We start from the raw sequence: 27,034 nt of genomic DNA on the forward strand, positions 1-27,034 counted from the left end.
AATGTCTGGAGCTCCCAACTCCAGAATAGCTCATCATGTTGAGTAGTAAATGGATAGTACTTTATATCTTTGCTTTCAGTTAGGCAGGTGATGTGGCCTTGAGCTTTGTTATCTCACATTCCAAGTTTAGTTCCAGATAAGCAGGATATTGGCTGGTTTGGTTGTGTCTCATGCCTGTCAAACTCTTTCAAATTAATTGATTGCATTACACATTTGAATCAGACTCTGCTACTTTCTAGATAAATATCTCAACTGTGTGGAAATTTGCTGTTCTGGGACAAGAATCTTTCTTCTTTTCTTGACTGCACTGTGCTCAGTACTTTGTCATCAGTGAGGCAGTAAGACTCTAGTCAGTCCTTTTTTCCCCAATAAAGTATTCCTTCATTTTGCCAGATGAGCCATCTCAGACTAGTTGAAGTCACCTAGAAGAGATTCATGCATGATATGAAGAGAATAGAAAGGGCAGCTGCTACATATCATTGACATGAGGATAAGTGAATGTAGAAATGATTTCACAGTTCTAGGCACAGGAGGTTATTTTGAAGTCACTTTTTAGTTAAACACTGTTGGTCTTCTGGTAGTAGAGAGGTTTGTAACTTACCACTAATACCTGTGCTCTGGTTCTGTTTATACGAAATACTGTCTATTTTTGTGGAATGCGGTCACCTTTCAGAGAAAGGTGTGTGTGATATTTACAACACAAAAGGCAAAACTCTGCTTTTGCCTTACCCTCTCTATGACAACTAGACTGGAGCACTTAGCAACATTAACTGCAGTAATAGCTTCATGCAAGGTTTAATGGCATCAGTCTGGTTGTACGTTAATATGAGAAAGCTGTTCTTTCAAACACAGCAGAGAAAATATGCAGTCACTGTGCTCCTACAGTGGATCAGTAACCATTTTTGGCTCAGAAATGAAAAAATACTTACTACCTGGATGATTGTACTGAGGGCTTCTCCAGAAGCAGGTTGATATCTAGACAATAAACAGGAGGTAGAAGAATAGAAGGCTTTTCTTGGCTAAAATATTCAGAAGGAGTAAATGGAGGGTGTCTGAACTGTGTTAGCTGCGGAGCTGGTCATGGTATTAGAACCTATTAAACTCCTGTAATAGGCTGGAGAGGTTGAAGAGAAGAACAAAATATTATGCTGTCACAGCTTGACCTCTGGTTTGGATCTTTCCCTGTCTCCCTGATTCCTGTGTGATTCACGTTAAGCGTACAACATGAATAGAATCTCTGGCTTGTTTGAGCCAGATTAGTCAATCCTGTCAGTAGATGGTTGGATGTACATTTTTCAAAGGGGTTCTGAAATCTATATTTAGCTGCAGTTCTATAAATCAAATAGTAGATGCATGTTGTGGCAGTGTTAAGGTTTAAAATTCAACACAGTATGAAGGTAAAAAATAGTTTAAATTCTTGGTCTACAAAGCCATTTAACTTCTTTGTATTTTTCTGCAAGTCCTCATTTTCAATTTACTGCAAATTGAATATTAAGCAATTTTTACAGTCTAGTAAAAGGATTCTATAGCCATAAGTGCGTTGCATTTACAGTGAGGTAACACATATTTTCATTTTAAATATTCAAAGTATCCTTACATAGGTGAATTCTGTACTTATTACTGCTTGTTATATCTGATTGCTGAATACACTGTATCTATTTTTGCCATTGTTTTGCTTCTCAGGATCAGATCTTTATGGAGAATGTTGGTGCTGTAAAGCAGCTTTGTAAACTAACCAACAATCTTGAAGTCAGAATAGAAGAATTGGAACAGTGGAATAGGAAACTGGCCAGGCTGAAACGGATGAGCAGTTTAAAGTCAACAGCCAGTGAAGAGAGCAAAGTCAGGTACCTCTGTGATGTTCTCTGACTGTTGTCACAGAAGTTGGTAAAGTGGTCTTTGTGGTAGAAGTGAAAACTGATTTTGCTTGACAGTAGTGTTCAGTTAATTTCCAGCATTTAAGTTGTGCAAAAAATACAAATGTCTCATATTTTTTAGCTCTCTGAAAAAACTCGTGTTTGCAATGGCTGTTAAATTGCAGTCATTTTTGTAATTGCTTCAGTTGCATAAAGCGAGGGTAGACTATGTCCAGTTACAGTCCTGGAGCCTGGAAACTGCTGCTGAGAGGAATCTGCAGAGCTTCTTCCGCAAGACAGAATCTTCATTAGTGCTTCAGTGATGAGCATTTCCTATTTCTAAACCATTTCACCAAGTTTTCTTTGAAATCAAATGCAGCATTTAATAGCATTCACCTGAATGAGTTAACTGGAGGTCTTTGTTCTTGAAAATGAATCTGATGACACTTCTACCTTTCTCTTTTTAAATGTTAAGACTGCAAAAGCAAGTGACATTAACACCCTATCGAAAATGTCTCTTTTTCATTTATTAGTTGCTGAAGCATTTGAATGTTAAAGAGATCTTGTTTCTTACAGCAGGTATAGTCGAGCTACTAGTCTTTTGCCATCAAAAAAATCAGTCCCACTAAAATCCAGCAAGGTGAGTGAAATTAATTTATATGAAATATGCCTGTGAGAGTTTTTCTAAGTGCTGAAATATTGGTGAAAGCTTTTATGTTAAATATCAAATTATTTAGCCAGAATTATTTAATGTCATGCTAGAAGCTTAAAAACTAATCATACCAAGATGGAAAATATGTATGATACGCTTCTACTTCTTGCCTATACATTATGTGAGTGAGAGTAAATACATACTGTGTAATGGTGTGAAGGAGGACAGAATTGTTGAGCCTGTAAGTCTGCTCACATGGTGCAGTGCAACCTTACACAGAAATGCTTGGTTTGGCTTTTTTTTTGGCTTTGTTTTGGTAAGTCTGCCCAGTGATAATTCTTCCTCAACTTTCTTCCTCGGATGAGTCTGCAACTGTGATTGCAGTTAGCATCTCCTGTCTTGTACTGGATAATGCTCTTTCAGGTGGTTAAGACCTGGCTAGGTTGTCGTTGCTATTGGTGAATGACTTCTGCTTGCCCATATCCTGGTATAGAAAGAGGAAACCCCTTTTCACGGGGATGGAATGAGCTGGGGAATATGTGTTGACATCATCCTACTTGTTTGGAAAGTGCCTTTCTTCTGTATTTACAGCAGCCGTGGTTTAACATGGTCTGAGCATATCCTGAAAGCTGCTCATCTTCTAGTTCTGGCCACTGCTTACTGAGTTCTTAATTTGATTTTGAAATACTTCAACAGTATGAAAAGTGGCAGGAAAAAAAAGAAGCAGCTTTTATTTTCACCCATCCTTTCTTCCTGTGTAATGTTTGTGTTCCTAGATTATCAACAGCGCACTCAGTTTTAGGGAGCCTTTCATTACTTAAATTTTTCTCTGTATATGTTGATTATATAAAGATGACTTGTATGGTTGCTCTGAAAGAAACAAGGTTAACTTAAAGTCAGACTAGTGTAGTATTTCCTACGCTACTTTACTTACATTAACCAAACTTCTCTATTTTTCCTAGGTTTGTTTGTCCAAGATGAAAGAGTCTTGCTCCATGAAGTTTTTCCGGGTGACTATAATAGCTTTGATTGCTATTATGGCACTATGGTAACAATTAATTATCAACAAGTTAACTTGTTTCTCCCTTCCCCTTTTCACTCAAATAACACAATATATTAAAATTAACAGCAAATATGCCTGGCAATATTGTAAAGTTGAAATTTTTTTAGAAAAGTGAGATATTCATGTGGTGCACCCACAACTAATCTCTGTCCATGTCACAATGTATGGTGCACCTTGAATGTATCTTGGCTTGTGCTACAGATGCTAAGCTGGACTTGCGAGTCTCTACATGTTTTATGCAATCATTCTGTGCTGAAGCACAGTTTCTGAAGTACAGAGTGATTCTGTTGTATGACATAAAACTGGACTTGTTCCAATGTGATAGGCAATCCTATGACTCTGAAAGTTTAACTTGTGACATTGGACTTGTGGGAAGGAAAATATGCTCTGCACTTCTGAGATTGCCATTTTCGGTTACCAGTCAAAAAACCTGTGTCTTACAATCTCTCTGTGAACTGAGTGCTTTGAACTGGTTTAGTGATGCTATTTACAATGGAAAACTGACCACAAATTGTGTTGAATATGAGTATATGTATATGTACATATATGCAAGTATATGAATGCAGTACTGTATAAAAGTATCTGATCTAACCCCCATTAAATTAAGTTGAAAATTTTCCCACCAATGGGGAAGTGGTTAGATAGTTAATCTTACATTATTACATTTGGACAAGGCACCTGTCAGGGTATTATTCTTATTATGTTACATAAGAGATGGATGTAAATCTACAGAATAATTCTCTTTCTACAGTGCTTTGACAATATCGACCCTATATTTACTTAGCATTCATGACAGACGTTTTGAAAAACATCCGATGTACAGGCAAGTAGTTAAAATAGTGTTAGTGAATTAGAATTAGTAATAGATAGTGGACCAGTCTGTTTTGGTCCACAACTGTGATGTGCATTTCTTAATTAATTGTTTTTCTTTTTCTTCACCAGCAGTACCTCAAGTTCTGTTCTACACTCTCCCTCTACCACTACAGCAGGTACTGTGTCTCTGCTCATCTGCATACAAATAACAGGCTTTCAATTTCTGTGCTATTATAAAATGCAAGTAGACACACAACACTAGTGAGAATTGTGTCTTTTTTTTTCCCTTTAGCATTGCAGGAGGAAAGTACAATTTCTCAGAGCACACAACCCATCAGCAGGATCCCTGAAGTGAATTTCTGTGACATTCTGCCTTGTGACAAGGTCTATTGTTGTCCAATTCATCAACCAAAAGTCAAATCTCTAAGTTATACGAAAACCAATGCAAAGGAGAAACGTAAGTTGAAGCATTAATTTATCTTATTTACCATTTAAAGACTATATGAAGAGTGTGGGGGAAGTGGCAAGAATCTTTTAAAGGTAGGTAGCTTCCTACAAAAGAACCTAGTCCAGACGATTTAAAAAAAATCTGGTATAACTAATCATTACTGCAGTCAATATGTTTTTGACAAATCTGGCCTGGTTATATTTAAGAATTTTGGGTCCTAAGATATTTTGTCAGGTGTCACTGTTCTTCCTAGCCATTCATGGTAAATGGTTTCATGTGAACCAGAAGGTCACTAATCCCTTTAATTAACCTTTTGCTACAGTTGGACAGGAGTTGACTGGGGGTAGTGGAAGGTGAATTAACATGTAAAAAATCCAAAACCACTTAATGGTGTGGTATCACAGTGTGGTGACATTGCATCTTTTCTGTGGGCAGAGACAGAAATTCAACTGCCAGAAAACATAAAACTTAAAATTAAATCTCTGCTCATTCGGGGAGGGTTTCTGAGTAGAGAAATGTTATTTGAAGGCAGAACTCTATGAAATAAATTGCTTCTACTGGACTGAATTATTTTTCAGATATTGTCTGCCAGATGTTGTGTGTGTAATATATGAGCAGGTGTATTATTTACAACTTTCATAATATTTATAAGAAAGAGTTTCTACGTAAAGGTATGCACACGTTGTTGGAATCTGTATCCCTCTTGCTCAACGTCTGGAAGCAAGCATTAATGTTACTAAACCCAGCATTCGCACTCTTCCTTTCTTGGCCTCGGGAACAATTCTTGCACCAACCACAGTTGACAAGTTGAGGCAAAACTGGGGAACGGATGCAGTTGAGCCTCTGAAGTACAAATGTCTGCCAGGGCAGGGATTGCCAGTTGCTGTGACACTCTTACACATAAACTGTTTCAGTGGGATTCACCCACTGGCCTTTCTTTATACTGCAAAGTGCTGTTGTCTGCAGACAAACTGCATGTAAGTGGTGCTTGTGGTTCTTGTGATTAGTGCTGCAGTAAGCCCTGTGGCAGATACAGCTCAATACAGTGCTTTCAAGAGGTCATACCTAAGTGAATTGTATTGCTCTGAAGCCTGAAAGAGTGTTGATTAATTAAAAAGACAATCTCATTTACAAATGAGGGAACCGTAGATGGATGAAAATGAAACATGAAAAGCTTCTATTCCCAGCTGGCTGCTTTTGATATTTAGGTGGAAAGGGAAGATAAGAATAAACACAAAGCATTACCTTCTCAAGGTCTTATGCTCCAAATAGCATTAAGTGTGGATCCAAGAGTGAAAAATCAGCACAGTACACAAGCTACTGAAAGATTTCAGATCTGCACAAGTTTAATGAAGCTGAATTTATCCCCAGATGGAAGGTAACAATGTCAATATGAAATCCAAACAGAAGGAAAACCAACAAGCTGCTTGATCTAGCTGTAGCCAAGATAAATGAAAAGGAAAATGTTATCAGAACGAAAAGATAAAAGTTAAATGTGGGGAATAATCAAGATAAACAGTGGATATTTTAGAATCAGCCGATTAGTCTGATCCATGGAAAGATAAATCTGTTTGAAATTACAGTTGAATTAAATGCTAATTTAGGATATTTAATAGATCTTTTACTGTTCCACCATGCGATACCTGAATTCTGTGAGTGCAGGCTACTACTGAATGCATCTGTTGTAGCTCCTAATCCCTTACAGTTTGGATTTGTTGGGGACACTGTTAAGAGCGTTCAAGTAGAAACAAAAGCATTCATAAGCAAGACAAAACTTATTAAACGAAATTTCAGCACATCTTTATATAGTCTAGCTTAAGGTGGCCTTTTTTCCTCATACTTTATTTGTCTTAAGATCTGGTTTCCCTGAGGGATTTAGACTTTTGAACTTCTATTGATTTCAGTGGAGCTGAGGAGAATGAATACCCTTCAGCATCTGGACCTTTTCAGCTCTGTGCTTCCATGCCATTAGTGCTCATTGCTCACCCCTTCATATAGTGTCGCTGATAACCAGGGGCTGTCCTTATTTTCTCTTAGAGTGTTGTTTCTCCCTGGTGTCTCTCCCCTCACAATATAAACTTGGTGAGGGCTTCTGCTGGATTTTGGTCAACTTCATGCATTTGCGTTTTTTGTCTTCAGATGGTAGTTAACGGATTCATAGCAAGGTACCACCACCACAAGAATTCTTCAGCAGGTTTTTTCCATGCTACTTATAGAATATTACAACTTGTGAATTACAACCCAGAAAGTGCTTGAGGGAAGCAAAAAGGATACTGCATTTATTGAATAAGTTTATCTGAAACTTATCTGCAGATAATGGTTGTCCCCATTACTTTCTGGTAAAATGCTCATACTTTTATGTTTGTTACTGAATTGGATCTTCACACCCCACATGGGCCTTTGAGAAAGCCCTCAGTTACTGTGTGTGACAGAGTGGAAGTTTATCATAATTTCTTGAAGGCTGCTATGGTGTTTTTTGGTGTTTCCTGGTGTTCTTAACTGGCAACTTGAGCTCCAAATAAAAATAACATCAGGGTCCAGTTTTCTACATATCATTTGGATTACATCAGCTTAAAGGACAATGAAATGGTAATTTTATGATGAGTAAAAAAACAAGTAAAAGTACATTTCTAGACTGGATACTGACTCAGTTTAAATAGTTGAAATCTTAGTGAAGTAAATCTGTCTCTATCCTATTTTTTATGCAAAATTCTGATATCCACTTAATGCTTTCTTCCATCATTGCGAAAAAATCACAGTATTAAATGTTTTGTAATTCAAAATATTTAATAAATATTCCTGCCAACGCTTGCATGGGTGAAGTGTTTTATCTACAGGGAGAACATCCTTCTTTCAGTGAGCAATCTTTTACCTGTAACAGGCAATACAAGTTTTCCTACAGAATAGTTCTCTTTTAATGAAAATGTGAAATGGCAGGGAACATTTAATGCATTGCTAACATACCTAGACTATTCAGAGAAAACAGAACAAAGTGAAAGGAAGATGTGACAACTACTTTGTAAATTAAAAGGGAGAATGAGAGAACGAATAGGCTATTTTTAGATCTGCCTCAAGACCTACTGTACATGTATAACTGATGACATGTGTTCAGCAGCCATTTTTCTAGGTGTGTGGAACAGTGTAAAGAAATTGGACAGCAGATGACTACTAAATGCAACGGTTACCACTTCAGTTGACAGAACTGGTACATCTGTAAGATGAACAAATAAATAGAAAATGGATTCAAGGAGTAACTGTCAGCAGTATTACAAATTCATAACAAAACACAAAAATGATGGAAATCCCAAAGATGATTTTGTATTACATTGCTTCTGGGCCCTTGAATTTCAGTTGTTAATGTTGTTCCGTGCTCCTAGTCTACTAGCATGAGAAAAGTCTGGATTTTCTTATTTTCCGATATTACAACGAAAACCAAAATCAGGAATGAATAAGAGAACAGTAAGGTCAATCCAGCCATCTTGTTTCAATCTCAATGAAATAATACTTTTTGATCCTTCCTTTAGTAAATATTTTTTTATAAAATGAAATGGTGACTTCTATTCTGAACAGTCATTTTGACATCAGAATGTTTCCTTTGGAAAACATGGGAATGGAACATTTTGGTATTCTAGAAATACATGGTTCCATTTTTTCACAGATGAAACGGTATTTGATGAAGCATGTTAGTTTAGGCAAGATCGACATTTCTCAGTGCCAGTTTATTGGTAACATGTCTCTGGACAGATTATTGGCTGACAATTAGTGTAAAAGCACAGGAATATCTTTAAACAGTTTTCCATGGGCTTGAAGGGCCATTTGCCTTCCCCAGGTTGTAATATATGATGATTATTCAAAAGATCTTTTCTAGAAGAGTGCTGAGAAGATTAGTAGAATAATAAAAAAAAAATAATCACCTTATATTTCCCAATCTAGTTCTTTGTTTGAAATTGCAGAGGTGACATCAGTGAACATGGTGATTGTGGTGTTAGAGCTGTGTATTAATATCTTTAATTTGGTTACTTGTCCTTCTCTCTCTGAAGTACTGTGTCTCATGTGGGTCAGTCCTCAGTGTCTCACATCTCACGTGCAAAAAGCTAAGTTATTCCCCTGGCCTATGTTTGCATGGCAGATGTCTATTCTTACTAATGCCATTTTCTCACTAGTAAGAAAGATGTGGCTTTATGATCTGATTTGTGCTGAAGAGCCTGACTGGATGTTGATTTTTACTTTGGCCCTCTATTATAACAATTGGTGATATTCTGTGTGTGGGATGAAATTCTTTGTATGAGGCTATTTTTTTAAATGTTTTAGAAATCCTGTAGAATTTCAAAAACTTGTTTCTTGTTATCTACAGACTTCTTTTGACTGTATATATCTTCTTCTGAATAGACGTGATTTGTATTTTTAAGGTTTCCTTTTTGGTTATGCATGCCTTTATCCAAGAGATAATTAACAAAAGATCTTCTGGTGTTGTATTCATATTTTGCTGTTACAACTATGCAAGCCTAACTTGGGGACATTTGTACTTACATCCTTTCATAGGAAACAAAAGTGACATGTTACCTGAACGAGAGCCAGTCAAAAAATCTAATGGAAGACCTGATCTTGGAAATGACTGTAAGTCCCATATTTTTTTACAAAGCTGTTGAAATTTTACTTGTATAACTTTGAAGAGCTACATTTAGGTTTGGAATTCTGCTGCTGGAATTTAGACAAGTTTCATTTATAACTGATCATTATAGAGAATTAGCACTCAGGAATCTGTTAAATACCTATGATTCACTGTAATTTTCTTGTCATTCCAATTTATTCTTACATCTTCATTAATTTTTATTTTTTTTATAGACGTTCTGGCTGCCCTCTTTAGAGGGTTCTTAAACTTGGTTTCAGATGCAATAAAATGACAAGTGACATTTTCCTTGATAGGGGCTAAAATCTTGTAGGGTGCTCAACACTGCTAACAATACAGCAAAATGCTTAAGGATATGAGTGTAGTATTTGTGTGCAGGAAATGCACGATACAGTGTAAAGGAAGTGTTTGGGTTTTGGTTCAGTTGGCCTAATGCATTAAAACGTCAGCTGCTGGAAGGGGGCATCTCTGCCTTGGGATGCTGACACTGCCTGCATCAGTGGAAATGAAATCAAGTTCTTCGACACAAGACTTTTGGCTTGATTTCAGGGCCCCCCTTTTAGTGACTTCACACTGCTGTCAGAGCCAGTCTGGGCTGAAAATACTGATTCTTCTTCATAAAGATGAGTATCTGCTGATTACGTATGTGGTGATGGCATGCTCTGGCATTTGTTCAGTATGAGCAGGATTATGCCTTGTCTTTTCTGTTTATGTGGGTGCTCTGGTTTAAGGTTTGGGTTTTTTTATAAATATTTCATTAAACATTAGGCAATATTTGGATGATAAAACATCTATACACTGGCATACACTTAAAGCATGTTGCTACCTGAGGCCATGTGAGGAATAGAACACAGGTTCTGCTTGGGTATGCCCCAGGGATGATCAGAGAAAAATCATTCCACTTCTGATTTTTTTTTCTTTCTTTTTTTTTTTTTTTTTACATGGCTACACACCTCAGTAAAGGTCCTCTGTGGCATTACTATGATACATGTTGTAATGAGATGTTGTGTAATAGGGAAATGTTCTTCTGTACTAGTTCTTTGAGATGAACATGCTCAATTTCCCTCTGTGCCTTAAGCATACCTGTGGATGTTTGCATGCTGACAGTTAAGTATATATACCACACAGATGTTTTACAATCACAGCACAGGTCAGCCTATAGTCATCAAGTTTCTCTGCAAAGTAGGAGCTGTTGCTGTAGAACAGAGGAACAGAAACACAAAACCCGTGTCCTCCATGCAGTGTGAAGAGCAGGCTTGGGCCTGTTGAACCAGGTCCTCCATGGGCTTTCTGCACCACACTGCAAGACTCAAAATTTGTCAGCAGCTTGATGCTGTAGGCAACAGCTGGAGTCTGGCTATCTGCTGATGGCTTACACACTCCCTCCACACCTCGGCCTTCCCCAGACCGTTGGCAGGGTGTGCCTAGGTCCACTCAAGGGGATTAAACCTGTTCAGCCCCTGTTTGAGGGCCCTCCACAGTTCAGACTGGAGTGGACTGGTTTAGGGATCTGAGATGCTGCAGGTCCTAATGATGGACCTGCACTGACTAGGTGCTGTTAGGTGCATCCAGAAGAAATACACTCTTCAGGATGCAGCTCAGTGCAGTGATTCCTAGGCCAGCTGTGAAAGCAGAAGCTGTGCTGCTGTGTTAGCACACTGGTTCTTGCTGCCTAACTCCCCACAGGACTAATCTGCCTTGGGGAAGAGCCACACCATCGTGGCTATACTCTTCATCATGTATGTAGAATATTACAAAACTTAAATTTTTCAAGTTTGAGACAACATTTTTTGAAGACATTATAACATTCATTAGAGTTCGGTAGTTTTCCTGCACATAGGATTAGCAACAAGTTTTGTTGCATTCAAAATTATTTCTCTCAGCAAAGATAATGTTTTTCAGATTAATGGTTACTTGCATGAGCATGGCTTCTAGTACAGTAAGATAAACACTTCGTATTCTACTTGGACTGCCATCAAAATAGCCTTCAGCATCTGCCCCAAAGAAAATATCACAATATTAGGTGGCTAGGATATTTGTCCCTGTGAATCAAACAAGAATCTTATCTCCCCTGTAATGGCAGAGTGAAAGTAATCATCCAGAGGCTTTTTACTGAGTGCTAATCTAGACCTGCAGCAACTCCTGTACTGGAAGCAAGGGAGTGGATGCAGCTCTATTAACTGCAATTTTATTATGCTCCTATCTAAGATTTCTGAAATAATCAAGAATAAAACATTATTCTTAATATTTTTAGGGATTGATACAACAATCAGTTCCATACAGATTTTGGAAACTCAGCAAAGCATTGACAGTCGTTATTGTGGTAAAAATCTACAGTGCAGGTAGGTAAATTGTTTTATTACGCTTTATTGTGGTGGAATAAAATACCATTAACATGTCATAGCTACCTGGCTGGCTCCTTCTCAACGTAGTTTCCTCTAGCACGCAGGAGTTTTTTCTAGCTTTTATTATTTTTTTCTTCTTAAATTTAAATGCAGTTTCCATGTTTTTGCAAAGATACTGTCCATCTCGAAATCCTATGTGTATTAATGCCATGTTTTTCAGGTCTGGAAATTACAGCTATGTTATTCCTGTTAACAAATACACACCCATGGATGTAGAAATCTCACTGGAAATAAAGTAAGTACAACTAATGGTAATACATACATAAGAAGACAGTGGGTCATTTTTTGGATAATAATTCTTGCCTGATTTCTATTGTGACATGAATTTGTCCCTATTCAGAGGAGTAGGACAAATCTATGTACAACAGTTCTTGATGTAGACTTCTGAGTGGATCCTTTCCTGTAGCATAGACCCACTACCACTTTCAGCCCAATGACAATTTCACCCATTGATGTGGATATTAAAATCCAGTAACCTTAAGGTTCAGTTTAATAATCATTTCAGTAGACATGTGCTTATATATTAGCACGATTGTGGCCTTTGGCCTAGAGAGTTGAATTTATTTTTTTTTTTTTGATGTAGAGAAATGTTATTAAGGAACATACGTAACTAACTCCAGAGAACACCTTTTTTGGCCAGTTGTGCCAAACCCTGTCAAAGGGAATACTTGTGCAGGAACCTCTGGTAATGCATAAAATTGTGACTTACAGCAGGAATAAGCAGCAGACTTACTCCTCTCAGCAGATGTTTTCTCCTCAAGTAAAAGCCTAGCTCCATTGTGTTCTCCCAGAAGTAACAAGCCCTTTCTTTTAGGGCTCTTCTCTGAGAAAGGCCAGTGATACCCAGAACAGCTGCCAAACACTGCCTGGTGACACTTAATGACTCCAGTCTCTCCAAGAAAGGGCTCTGTGAAGTTATGGGTAGTCTTTAGGTCCAGTCTTTTGATCTTGAATGTTATCCTTGTAAACATCTGTCTTTTTCAGATAAGAGGAGGTGTAACAGTACTCCTGAAGCCTGCTCATTTTCTACAGCCACTAAAAATTTGTTTTTTAGTGTATACCATTATAATCTGACAGCCCTCCCATGTAGGGATTAAACATGACACTCAGTTTCACTGAAGCAGTTACTGAATTTGTTTTGGATATTGGTTTGTGTTTTGCGGGGAGGGGGATTTTCACTATGTACCTTTTCTATATACTTTCACTAAACAAAGACACAAAATTAAAAAAAAACTCAAAACACTTCGGAAGTCCAAACATACCTGGGTTACTGGTGTGTCCAAATACTGTAAGATACTGTAAATACTTAAAAAATTTGGAAAACCTGTATGCCTGCTGAATAAAATCAAGTTAAACCAACACACGCTACTAACAGCACGTCTAGGACAGAGAACGTGCCATTTATGAATTACATGTTTAAAATTGATGTTTCTTATAATACCTTGTTGGTGGGGGGTACTTCATTGTTCCCCACAGCATAAACTGTAAATATTCACGTCACCTTTTCTCCACCTTCTGCTTTCATTTTTTCTGCTAGCCATTGCATTGCCATATGTGACTTACTTTGGATGTCCAAGCCATTTTTGTTTGTTTATACTCTTCTCAGAAAAGCCATCTGGTAAGCTAGGAAGTGCTGGAAACTCTCTCTAGGGATAATTTGGAGAAGGTATGACCACAAGGTCCTTGCTGTTGAAGAATTCTGAATGAAATTCTGTTTTTACCATTGCTTTCCCAGACAAAGTCTAGGATATTTTTACTTCTTTTTAATGATCTATTTGCATGTGTACAGCGGCAAATGGGAGTTACTTAGATAGGGTCCCAGTTTTAAGGCTTGTTATGAGTTTGTCTTCCATAAAATTGATAAATGTGTTTAGATGCCCAGGTGCCCTCTGGCATAGGTATATTATGCCTATGTATGGTGGAAGCCATGCAACTCAAGAATGTCATGACCATTAATTTTTATAAAAAGTTGTATATAGCTTCTGGTTTGAATGTGCTTAAGGCTTGAGGAAGTTTAGTGTACATTTCTACATTTATCTTAACAACTGTAAAGATGATGCAGATTTCCAAATGTAAAACATCCTCCATTCATGGAACGAAATGGGACCAGGTTAGAGGTTGGTGACTTAGGTTTCTCTCCATATCAGCCAGTGAAGTGAGCTCCTCTGCTTTATTTCCCTGCAATTCAATTCTTCGGATTTCCCTCCCTATATATATATATATATATATAGTATTAATGTATATTGTTCTTCTATTTAAGAGGAATGGGATAGATCCTTGTTTTTCTCTGTTTCTTGAAGCACCACAGAACCATTAATTATATTTCTCTGCAAAGTCACATTTGGAAATTATTGCTCCCATTTTTCTTCAATCCAAAACAGTAGGAAGGATTTCCTAGACACCACACAGGTAAGATTTTTTGCAGCATTACTTTGGCTTGTTGGCGTAATTTTTATAAAATTAATGGCTACAAAATTCTGATTTTGATTAAGATAGTAGAAATCTAAATGGTACTTTGAGTCTGCCAGTCATAGCTGGCTTTGGCATGACCATAATGAAGTGCAGTGTTTTTGTGGGGGTCAGATTTCTGCTGAGTGTTATAAAGATCTATCTAGTGACTCTCTGCAAGGACAGTTTTGAATCTGCTTCAGCCTAACTCAGCACTATAACTCATCATATCTCCAGAGATACTTGAGAAATGGAAGTACTTATCACCCAGGGCCTTAGGAGACAGAGTCCTTCAAACTTTTACTTACTCTATGCTTCCATTATTGTCTTATGGGTAATGAATTTCACTTTTTAAGTCTTGAATTCACTGGAAACAATGGTCATATTCCCCTTTATTCCTGTGTAAACAGGAGTTTACCAATAAATGGATTTCCTTAATGGGAAAAAAAGCTGTAAAAACATGTAAGCTTTTTCCAGTAAAAAAATATTAAGAGACTGGATCTTGCAAACTTTTGATCATCTCCAGTAAATTGATGAAGGCCTTAAACTCCCTTCACATTCTCTGGAAATATAAGACTCTTTCAAGGCCTCGATTTGTCCATATTGCTTGGAAATGTTTATTCTGGCTAAAACGGTAGGAAAGGTAGAAGCAAGAATAGTAGCATTTCTGAACACATTGCAGGAAAGACCCTCCAGAAGTTGGAAGTAATTTCAGACTCTTCTTTAGATTTCTGATCTATGGTGCTATACATTGTATGTTCTTAATTGATTTTAAGTGACTTTTTTTGGTGCTTTGTCAGTTAGAGCAGTTGGGATACCCCTGCCTTTAAGCTGACTTTCTGATCAACTTTTCAAATGTCTTTGCAAAAAGTTGCAGGCTTCTCTGCAACTGCTGCAAAGCCATCAAAAAGCCAGAACTGTCCGAGTTTTGACCTGTCTGCCATAATTCCAACAGAACTAAAATTAAGTCAGACCCAGAGAGTTTTGCGATGCAGAAATGTCCCGTGACTGCTAAAACTGGTCAAAGAGATTTCCTGGGTCAACCTGAAAGACATGAAAAAACTAAAGGTAACTAGCCTCCAGCAGCAGTGAGCATTCAGGTTTGATGTGACTCAGAATAGAAATGCTGCTGAGTTTAAGGGTTTTTTTCAAGAGGATTTTGCTAGGCACTGGAAGACTTATTCCCTTCCAAAGAGCAGGACAACAATCATTTGGACTCAGCAGTCTCACATAAGTTGTATCACATGAACATATCATCTCCAACAGAGAGAATGTGTCAGAAAGTGAAGGGAGGAGGGAAAGATGAAGGAGCTGAGACACTAGAAACTGATGAAATAAGAGTTACCATGGATCATTAGATTAAAAAGAGGTGAGGACTGAATTTTATTTTATTCAATGTAGCATAAACTTTTCAGATAAAAAATATATTATTTCATTTGTACATGGCAGGTCACTGCAATCAAAAATAGCATTAAGTTTTGTCTGCATCTATTTTTGAAATACTGAGTGAAGACATTACCCATATCTTTAGAGTATGCAGAGGAACTTTCAGTGCCTTCTGAGGACTACTAAAGCTGCTGTTTCAAAATCAGCAAAATTGCCATTTGCTACTATTCTACCTTAAACCTCTCGGGCCACCTGGCACATCAGGAACAACCCCTGTTTATTGTGGGATTTGCTTGGAAAAACTGGAGAGGGAGTTCAGTTATTCAGAGCCCAGCTGAGTGTCATGGGAGCCAGATGTCTGTCGGTTCCTGTGCAGGGCTGATCAGAGCAAACCCACATTTGCAGGGTTTAAAGTCAGCACTTTTGTCTTTTAATACTCTGACTATAGCGATCAAGTCTTGTTACCATAATTAATTTGCACTGCATTTGTCAATGAAATGTTCCCAGAGCCTAACCTTCTTTCCGATTTAATGTGAAATGAGGTTATCTAATCTCTCTCTCTCATTTATCATCTAGGGACGTCAGCATATTTGGAGTCTCCCTGTAGCTAAATTGTATGACAGTGCGTACTACTTCCGTGTAGCTGCACCGGTAAGCCTTTTCAAATGGCAACACAGCAAAAGACAAATAGCGTTTGAACTGAGAGAAGATCCTGTATGAATCTCCTTTATTTTTCTTCTGCAGGGTTTTGCAGGCTGCTCGACAGATCCTTATTTTGCTGGAATGTTTTTTACTGATTACTACTTCTATTTTTATCGGCAGTGTAACTAAAATGTTGCTGATCATTCTGTTCTTTGGGGAGAAGACAAGGAAGCTCTTGATATGAAAGAGACTTGTGAATGGCCCTGGATATTTTTTTAAACCTCTTGCTGAGTTGTATGGCGATTTCTTGTTTGTTTCACTTTTAAATTAAAAAAAAGGGACAAATAAAGTGTTTGACAACAACTCTAGCCCTTCATTTCCAGGAACTGTTTCTAAAAGGACATGAGACAATGGAGTATATGGTGTGTAAATAAAATAATCCCATTGATCATAGTGAAGTTATATGATATTGTACATATAGCAGACAAGAACAAAAGGGCAGGAGCTCTGCTGAGCTGGGATACGTTCCAGTCCTCAGAAGATGGTAAGATAATACAATGTTATTTGCAGTCGGGAGACCTGCTTCTGTCCTACAGGCATGTACCTTCTTCTAGTATCTGCTGCCCTTTATTTATATATAAATCTATTTTTTTTTTTCACTAACAAAACCAAAACCAAACACAACTTTGAGAAACTTAGCACTGTGTATATGCCCTCTAAGTGCTCTAAGTTGGGGAACAACAGGTCAGTTTAGGGGTCTGTGTAAGTATTTCCATTTCAGAAAGCAGTATCATCATTACCATTACAATTGTGTGATCTAACAATGCTGCTGCTGTTTGAATGAGAGATGTTTCAGCTAGCTTTTTTTTTTTTTTAAACTGTACAGCAAGAGTGAACTGTTTACTCCTAAATTCAGGTTATTTTTTTCTTGGTGGTTGTGATTTGTGCTAGTGTGGTGGAAGAATGGAAATATTTGAGAACAATAATGTCTTGCTGACATGGCTTTCTAAGATGCATATGGATACACACTTGCCTGGGACAAATTTTTTTGTTTATATTTAGGAAATTTTTAGTTAAAGCTATTTGAATGAAATTTCACATTGGTTGCTCAGACAGAAGGAAAACAGATGTAGCAACCAAGTACAGTATAAACAATGTTGTGGGGTGTGGTTAGAAGAATCATTTATTTTGTGTAGAGAAGAGAAAGGAAATATAATGGAGAGACTGCAGGCTTTTAAAGATTTATAATATAAAAGTTACATTGGAGCAATGTTACTCTGAATTAAATTTGTTATTAGCAGTGAAAGGGAAACATTAGGGAGAAAAACTAATTTCTCAAAAAGAGCTGACCACAGTCTTTGTAAACACCAATGTGTCTTAATTATATATTTATTGCCTGACAATGTGATGGTAGAGTTTAATCTGTTTCTGTGCCTTCATTTGGCATTTGGCATTTCTTTTGTCACTATTTCAGGGTTTTCTTTAAGGATGACCTTCTCACTGATTGCTTTTAGATGTATGTGCTTCATTTGGGGTTAACTGCAATGTCCATAGGGGCTTTTTTGCCTTAAATGACTCACTGCTTTAACCTTAATCGTGTAAGGGCTTTGTTTTGTTTTGTTTTGTTTTTTTTCCCTGGGAATTATTTATGGTGTACACCATATGTTTGGTAATATTGCAAAAATGAATTGGACTTGGAACTCTGGATCCAAAAGCATCAGAAGTTTGTGCCTTTAGTTTTTTTATGGTCCGTACTTGAGAGTGATTCCTAAGAAGTGTTATCTGGTCACAGATTATAATGCATGTGCATTATGAACAGAAATTGTACCTTTCTAGACCCAGCTGGCTTCATCCCACTGTTCTGAGTTGAAGTACTCTTCCGTGTGTTACTGCAGTGGCACAGAGCACTGCGGTAGGAGAATATAAGGTCCCAGTGTTCCCTGTCATCAAAAAACTGCCTGTGATTAGAGTTTGAAGTGAGGTGCATGTGGGATAGCAACTGTTTTCCTTGTGGAAAAGATTGTGGTGATTTTTATCACACATTACTTTGCCCATTCAAGAATTTTCAACTAGTTCTTTAGTCCTGTCATCCTTTCTTAGTAAGGTACTCTCGAAGGTGTTATTCAGATTTAAGATGACAAGTTGCTGTACAAAGACTGTGTTCTAACATGTCCAAGGTAATGAAAATCCACCTTGGTGAAAGCTAGGGAGGAAGCGGTGGAAATTTAATACGTGGCATTGAAAAAACTATGTAAAGAGTCTTCAGGCTCCTGAGAAAATCTGTGGATGACAATGTGCTGAAAGACTTGTTGTAAAATGGGATGACATATTAACAGTGGTGTTTTAATAATTTTAAATAGGGATTAGGTGACTTCTGTCCCTTCATGACATGAATTACATTGGGGTTACCACTGAATAAATTCGTGGATCAGGGGGCCAGTGTAGCAGAACCCTGAGCATCCCTGAACATGCCCTGATTTTCTGTCTGGAAGTTAGCCTAGTTAGAAAAGCAAAACTTTGCTATTTGCCAGAGATTTCACATATACCAGGTCCAAAAGTGCAAGAGATGATACCCAACGGAATGATTTGGCCTGTACCTGCATTATGGGTTTTGTGTCTGGGGAGAGTCGACCAGGTGCTTGGTCACCTGGAAATCCCATAAAATATTTTAATTCTCCTTCCCCCTGGATAATGTTTTCAGAATATGTTGAACCATCAGGCATGTGCTGACTGGCTGTACTGTGCACGTATGGCAGGTTCAGCAAGCCTAAGGGTCTCAGCCTGTACTGGTTTTGGCTGGGACAGAGTTAATTTTCTTCTGAGTAGCTTGTATGGGGTTGTGTTTTGGACTTGTGCTGAAAACAGGGTTGAAAACACAGGGATGTGTTAGTTACTGCTGAAGGGTGCTTACACAGCATCGGGGGTGAACAGCTGAAAGGTGCTTACACAGCCAGACGTATCCTGGGCTGCATCAGAAGAAGCATGACCAGCAGGTCAACGGAGATCATTCTGCCCCTCTATTCTGCTCTCATGAGACCCCACCTGGAGTACTGTGTTCAGCTCTGAGACCCCAGCATAAGAAGGACGTGGATCTGTTGGAGCGAGTCCAGAGGAGGGCCACGAAGACAGTGATAGGGCTGGAGCACCTCTCCTCTGAAGACAGGCTGAGAGAGCTGGGGTTGTTCAGCCTGCAGAAGAGAAGGCTCTGGGGAGATCTTATAGCTGCCTTGCAGTGCCTAAAGCGGGCTTAAAGGAAAGCTGGAGAGGGGCTTCTTACAAGGGCATGTAGTGATAGGACATGGGGTAATGGCTTCAAACTGGAAGAGGGTCGATTTAGATTAGATACAAGGAAGAAACTGCCCACTATGAGGGTGGTGAGGCACTGGAGCAGGTTGCCCAGAGAAGCTGTGGATGCCCCATCCCTGGCAGTGTTCAAGGCCAGGCTGGATGGGGCTGTGAGCAGCCTGGTCTGGTGGAAGGTGTCCCTGCCCATGGCAGGGGTTTGGAACTAGGTGATCTTCAAGGTCCCTTCCAACCCAATCCATTCTGTGATTCTAAGGCCTTTTCTGCTTCGCAGACTGCCCTGCCAGTGAGTAGGTTGGGGATTCACAAGAAGCTGGAAAGGGGACACAGCCAGGACAGCTGACCCCAGCTGACCAAAGAGATACCCCAGACTGTAAGATGTGCTCAGCAATAAAAGCTGGAGGGAAAAGGAGGAAAGAGGGGGAACATTTGGAGTTATGGTGTTCATCTTGCAAGTAACCATTATGCGTGGTGGAGCCCTGCTTTCTCGAAAGGGCAGAACACCTGCCTGCCGATGGGCAGTAGCACATGAATTCCTTATTTTGCTTTGCTTGTGTGCACAGCTTTTGCTTTAGCTGTTAAACTGTCCTTATCCCAGCCCACAAGTTTTCTCACTTTTGGTTCTCTACCCCATCCCACTGGGGGAGAGTGAGCAAGTGGCTGGGTGGTGTTTAGCTGCCTACTGGGGTTAAATCATGATGCAGCCCCGCCATACACGGTGGGTGATGTACATGCCCAGATTTTTGTCCATTTCAGTGTGGAAATACAGAAACTCTAGGAATGATTCTCACTCCTGTATCTGCTCAGCCTTCACTTTCCTGTTTTTGGGGAGGTGGAACTCATCTTGACACCACTGGACTGGTGGCATTCTCTACATTGTGCAGTCCTTCTCCCTTGTATAATGCTGAACTAGGACTACCATGGAGGAATACCATGGGGAAAGCATGGCTGGCACCATTTTACATCCTGAGCAGCTAAAGGAGGTGTGGATTGACTTTTTCAAATGAACACCATAGTTCTAAAAAGCTCAAGTGTCTCTGTTGGTTTTTTTGCTGTTTCTGTGTGCTCCCTGATGAAGTTGCAACATTTTTTAATAGTGGCTATTATAATGTAATTTGAAATATTTTTTGTGATACCGAGTAACAAATAACTGATGTTTTATGTACATTCTACCTGGAACAGGAAATTCCTTTCCCTTACCTATTTTTAACACAATGTGGATGAATTGCAGAGACCTCCAGACGTCCATCAGCTGGACTATCTCCCCCTGACTTGGGAGGGAGCTGAGGCAAAGCAAACGTCCAGTCCGGGTGATAGACGCAGCGGTAAATTGCAGGAGGCAAAGGCAGAGTGAGAACAGGGCGATCTAGTACCATCTGATCTGGTTTTCAAACCATGCTGTTCATACCAAGAACGTGATGTGGCAATTCACGTTTTTACTTGACTGTAACACAAATTACCTACTTTCAGTGGGTTTGATCTAGTGGTGTCAGCAGTATTTTAAGTAAGGACCCAAGGCCACCGAGCAGAGGGGCTGTAAAGGGGAAATCCAGAGACCAAGGGCAAGGCAGAGGAGCAGGAGTGGTTCTGGGCTGCGAGCCCGCAGCTGGGTAGCCGACAGCCGATTGTGCCCAAGGCACAGTGGTAAGCGACGGGGCGTTCTGCGTTCTGACTGCAGCTCAGTTCCAGTGACTCCTCAGTTCAGAAGAGGGCTGGTGGGTGGTGAGGAGGCTTCCTGGTGAGGTGATGTGAGCCTACCATGAGATGCTAGCCGTCCCAAAGCTGCGCTTGGAGTCCTGCACAGCACAGCCCCAAAGGGAGACCTTGGGGTGCGCTTGTGATCAAGCCCTACTTCCCTATGTTTTTCTAGGATCATAGCTTGCTTTCTAGAACCAGAAAAATACTTCCGTTAAGAATGGTTAGCAGGTTAAATTCTGTTCACAGTGTGAGAAGCTGCTCACTCAGAAGTTGACTTAAATTACAAATCCATTACATAAAACTTGAGTCAATCCAGCTGCAAAATGAAAACCCGATTTACACCAGGTTCACTCTTTCTGTTAATCTGAGTGCTAGAGTATGTTTAACATAAATCAGTTCATTGTAAGTACAGAAACCAGTTTCAAGATACACAAAATTAATCATTTATAAACTATTTGCAGTGCTTGAATATGTCGCTTTATATGAAGATACGACTTTTATATATGACATTATAGTCACTTAAAAGCATTGAACACAACTGACGGAAACTCATTATAGGAATAATTTACTGATCTTACCTTCATCTTGGAATAATTCTACCTAATGTCCCAGCTAAACCGGTACTACAGAGAAAAAAATTCCTGCAGGTTTGTGCCCTGTATTGCTGACAGTCTGCCACTGCAAAAATCCCGGCTGCTCTGCTGGCTTCTGTGGATTGCTTTTCCACATGATGTTTGTATCCTCCCACGTTCCCTACCCGTTGGAAAGCCCTGATCTGAGTTGTTCTCACACTGACGGGGAAAAGCTGGCTGCTCCCTCACACAGGAATTCCTACCTGCCTTTGGAAACAGTAAATTGTTCCTGTCTGCTTCTTTCTGTGGGTTCCAGTTTGGGTCTTTTTCTCTTCTTGGCTTCAGATTTTCTTGAATCTTGTGCAAACATAATACAGCTGAGCCTTTATTGAATTTGGTTTTATTGGTCAACACATTAAAAATTATTAGTTAGCAGAACAGGGAGGTTGATCATACCAGCTTGGAAATTTGATTTTATGTTTAAAGGCAGGATTTAGTTAATTCTAAACATAAAATCTTGAGTGATGTCTCTCCGGTTTCTTAGGGGAGATGGTGCTTTTGGAAACAGGATGTTTGGGAAGTTTTAGTTTGTAGATCCAGAGCTTTGGATAACAGCTTTGACACAAGGAGACTGGGATTCAGTCTCACTCCTGTGTAGACTTGGCGCCACTGATGAAGCTTTCATGTCTTCATTGCTCACTAATGAAAATCTGCTAATAGTATTTTTCCTTCTTGAAGGGGAAGAGGAACTGAAAGTGGGGCAATGTTGTAAGGGTAAATGCATTAAACGCTGAGATGCTCATATGTGTTGGGAATATATATGTTTGGGACTAATCAAACAGATCCTGTTTTAGTAAAACAATGTGCTCAGCACTTTGAAAGATCAGGCCCAGTGAGGATTGTATAGGTCTAACTTCAGCTTTTCAGTTTGAATGCTTTGGTCTTGGCATGTTAACTCAAAATCCCTGTTAAGCTAAAGAAATGTTTGTCCAGAAAAGGCGTGAATATTTTTTTTTTCTGGACGATGGTGATCAAGTAATTGGAAAAAACTGTTTTCACTGTTACGTTTCCACACCCTCTCCCTTGATGTTATGCATCATTTATATTGTAAATGTAATAGTATTATAGTATTCTAAATAGCAAGAATACTATTAGCAAAATGTACTTGTTACATTGTTCTAATATATAGGTGTGTGTTTGCTCACTATGGAATGAGTAATTTTAGTTAACATCTGCAAACCACCAAATAATACTGGGAGTGGCAGCTGCTGGCTACGTCCCACGCTCTCAGAATCGCTTGGCTGAAAGAACAGTGCTTTCTAAGGCCAAGGCATAAGCATGTCCCCATCCTAGATTACATATATTTTGTCCACTGATTTGCTTCCCCTCCTGCTAAGCTTTGGGGTTGTCCTGGTGGTGAGCACCCTGGTAGCAGGCACCAGCAGCCTGGCCAATGCTCAGGGGCATGGTGGGCTCTGCCTCGATGGGCTGGGCTGGGGTACCTGCCTGGCACAGCCTCAGTGGTCCCAGAGAGAATGGACACGGGGCTTACTGAGCACAACCAGAGCAGCGGTGAGGTTCAAAACCTGTTAAGGCACGTTAGCTGGTCCTAGTGTGTCTTGTTCAGGTCCAGTGTAGGTTAAAAAAAGAAAAAATTGTGCACTCACAAAACTTTGGGGCACCGATATCCTCATAAATATAGTCTCCTCTCCCTCTCCAGCTTCCCCTAATAGCTTGTTTTCTCTTAAAACAGCACATGAACAAATATTTTCAGGGCAAGCCCAAGCCCTATATTCAAAATAACAGGTTTCACCCTGGCAGTCCTCACCCAGTTTTAACCCTGGTTGCTACAGCGCTCTGCAGGCTGGGCGGGCTGCGGGGCAGGGCAGCGTGGTGGTGGCACACAAGCTTTTTGTTGCTCCTTGGCCTGGGTCCAGCCAGTGTGTTTCCCCCCTTCTCCCTCACCCCGCAGCAGTGGCAGCAGCCTACATCTGCCGGCCGGGAGCAGCAGCCAGGCTGCAGGCTCTGCTGCCTCTCCAGGTCCGTCTCCCAGAAGAGGCACCTTCTCCCAGGCATCCAGAGCTGCTCCCTTGCACACCACAGCTCCCACCCTTTGGCTGCATGCCCCTGTACTGGAAAAGCCTTCATCTTTCTGCTCCCAGGCTTTGAGCTGGCTCCCTCTCCTCTTCCCTCAGTAGTCGCTTTCCATCTGTCCGGTGTCCTGATTTACTCCCTCCAAGAAAGGAAACGGTCACAACACTTTTAAAGGATGAGCTTTGGAATGGGTCATCTGCTTAGTAACAGGTAGAAAGGAAAAGTGACTTTTATGAACAGGATTTAAAACAAAGCTCATTATTTTCAAGGTGGATGTTTAAGTTTCTAGTTGATGTTAAATATATCACAGTTGCCTACATGCAGTAATGTAAGCACAGGATTTGCAAATTTGAGTTTAATGTTAATTTAGCTGGTAGAGATACTCTGTGGGGTAATCAGTGCTTTGCATTTTTCATTCAATCTTAATGTTACACTTTCCCTTCCACAACATAATCTAAACCACAGACCAGCTGGCTGTGTTGATTAAAATCCTCTTTCTGCTTTTTATTAATCTTCATGGTTTTGCCCTAGAATTATGAAGTGGTCATGGTCTATCAGGAAAGAAATCTGCTGGGTTTACAAATCGAGATTTCTGCCTAAAGCATATTGCTGATTCCTAAAATAAGTTGTGCCCTGAATGCTTTGTTACATCTGCTGAGCCTTACGTGAATGTGGAACAAAACTCTTCAGGTTAAATTACATACAAATAATTCATTATGCATTTGGCTGACACATTTCCTCACTGAAAACCTAGATTAAGAGAATGTTGTTAGGGGATGAGAGTGACAGAGGACTATTGTTGTCAGTGGGCCTAATCCTGCCTTTCAGAGGGGTAGAGTTGTGCAAGCTCTTCAGTGCCTTTACCTGGATGGCAGAGGGATGATGGATAGGGTCAGGGTGTTGCTGCAACACTGATCCAGGTGTCAGAGGCTCCTCAGGATGCACAGCAAAGGGCAGGAAATGTCCTCAAATGGAAGGTGATAGAGCAGCGGGAAGGATGCTCTGATTCCCTAAATTAATGCGAAGGCTGCTGGGGCACAGCCTCTATCTCCCTTGCTCTGCAAAGCTCCTTGCACAAAGGCCATTTGCTCAGACTGGATGAGACTCACCCCAAACAAGTAACGTGTTCCGTGCGCTCCTGCCTTTTTTAAAGAATAACTATTTGATCACAATGAATTGATTTTTTAAAACTAATTTGATGTGATGATTAGACAATCACTTTAGCATGTGTTTTTTTCAATTATTTCTCATCAGCAAAATGAGGCAGTAACTAAGCATAATCTATCTTTTTCTGATTTCTCATGAGTTTAATCAAGACTGGGGATATTCTTGCTGAGGGGGTTGGATATCTTTGCATCTAGGGATGGTTGAAGTAGTTATGTCCTGTAGTTGTGCCACCTGTACTTTGACCAAGATCCTACGCTTAAGGATGGTACTGGGTGAAAATGTTATATAGGTAGACAGATCTGCCTACAGGTCTTTGCTGCACGCTTCCCTTCCCTACTATGTGTTGCTGTTGGGGACTTTGTCGGTACATATGTTTGGGGCAGAGAAAGCACAAAATCATGATGGATGCTTATAAATAATGCACACTAATACCTCAGAATTTTGTTGTAGGGAATCTGGTTTGGTCTTAGACTGTACTTTTTTGTTTCCATAGTTGCACTTAACTACAAACACTCATTTTTACTATGCATAATAAATTGCCTTTTGAATTCCATGCCATTACTATCTGCTTTGCGCTTTAGCAAGGGGCTGTAAGATTTGCAGGTTGGAAAGTCAGTGCCCCAAAGTTCCCTAGAAGCTTTTCTCTCACTCTGAGGAATGATATGCCTCAGCTCAGCGTGTCTCTCACCATTGCAGGGGTATCTGTCCTACAACAGAGTAGGACAGAGATGGGCCATGAAGATGTGAAGTATCTGCAGCCTTGCGTGACACCATGAAGAAGGAAGTTTCCTGTGAGGCAGCTCTGCTGTGACTTGAACTGTTGAACACGAACGCTGACTATCTGGGAAGTTCATCTGTTGTGAATGGAGTAGTTCTTTATCTTTTTGTGGGTGTCTTAAGTCTTTGTAGGGTGCCCTTTCCTTGAAATCACGTTTCTTGGTTTCTAGTCTGGTTTGGAGTCTGCTGCAACCTTATGATTTTGCAAATTTCATCTTAAAAAAAGCAATTCCTTTTTTTTTTTTTTTTTTTTTTTTTTTTTTTACTTTGGAGAGTCTTGGCTGCAAAAAAAAAGTCAGTTCTGAATTCTCCTTTTCCCAATTTACTTTTGCCAGTTTTCCAGGCTTTGATAATAGTTTTTGAAGCTCTGATTTCTTCAGGCACAGAAACTTGCACTAGCAGCTTGCTGTGGTAACCTCATTGCTGATAGGGTGCTGGTGATGCTGGCTGCTGCAGGCTCATTGGTACTACTTAAAAAACACCAGACCCCCACAGGCTACTGGGTGGGCAGGTTAATCTCCTTGTCCTTCTCCTCATGACTGCACAGCTCTTACTTTCATCGGCCTTTTGCCATCTCAGGCGTTTTCTTTAATATAGTGCACGTGGTTGGGCTCTGGCCACAAAAATGACTTGTAGCAGCATTCGGTCAATGCTGTTCCCCTGTAAGTCTGCTGCGTTCCCATGCAGCGTACCCCTCGGGCATCAGGGCTGAAGCCATGTTGCAGCACTCTCCAAACTAGCCAGCTGCGACAAGGTCTCTTAGCACCTCATACCAACATACTCTTCATGCCAGTCCCTCTGCTGCCACTTTCTCATCTCATCTCTCCTCACCCAGGGCATGTCTTCTCTCTGCTTCTCCTTCCTCTCTCTTCCTTGGCTGCTCCCTCTTCATTGGCTGCCCAACCACTTAACAGAACCAGCCACACCTGCACCTTGTCTACATCGGCCAACCCACCGCCCCTGAAGCCAGCCCACAGCTGTATATTATCAATGGTAATCAACCCAGCTTCATTCCTCTACAAAGCCACTCAAATTATCCTCTTAGCAGCAGCCTCATCACTTTTCTTTGCGATCTACTTG

At 39.9% G+C, this 27,034-nt stretch overlaps 1 protein-coding gene across 1 annotated transcript in view; it reads left to right on the forward strand.

Moving 5' to 3' along the window:
- MYRFL (myelin regulatory factor like) overlaps nucleotides 1–16,640 on the forward strand; it is a gene marked incomplete at its 5' end in the record, with an annotated part of 38,585 nt that extends 21,945 nt beyond the window's left edge. The window contains 12 exons of the mRNA XM_040595183.1: nucleotides 1,684–1,847; nucleotides 2,433–2,496; nucleotides 3,471–3,556; nucleotides 4,323–4,394; nucleotides 4,514–4,560; nucleotides 4,677–4,841; nucleotides 9,375–9,449; nucleotides 11,717–11,804; nucleotides 12,028–12,102; nucleotides 14,168–14,276; nucleotides 16,278–16,352; nucleotides 16,446–16,640. Coding sequence (XP_040451117.1) covers nucleotides 1,684–1,847; nucleotides 2,433–2,496; nucleotides 3,471–3,556; nucleotides 4,323–4,394; nucleotides 4,514–4,560; nucleotides 4,677–4,841; nucleotides 9,375–9,449; nucleotides 11,717–11,804; nucleotides 12,028–12,102; nucleotides 14,168–14,276; nucleotides 16,278–16,352; nucleotides 16,446–16,532 — 1,107 coding nt within the window. The remainder of the gene's footprint in view (nucleotides 1–1,683; nucleotides 1,848–2,432; nucleotides 2,497–3,470; nucleotides 3,557–4,322; nucleotides 4,395–4,513; nucleotides 4,561–4,676; nucleotides 4,842–9,374; nucleotides 9,450–11,716; nucleotides 11,805–12,027; nucleotides 12,103–14,167; nucleotides 14,277–16,277; nucleotides 16,353–16,445) is intronic.
- Nucleotides 16,641–27,034: the final 10,394 nt, after the last annotated feature.

This window comes from Falco naumanni, chromosome 5, assembly GCF_017639655.2.
Source record: "Falco naumanni isolate bFalNau1 chromosome 5, bFalNau1.pat, whole genome shotgun sequence".
Taxonomy (NCBI): Eukaryota; Metazoa; Chordata; class Aves; order Falconiformes; family Falconidae; genus Falco; species Falco naumanni.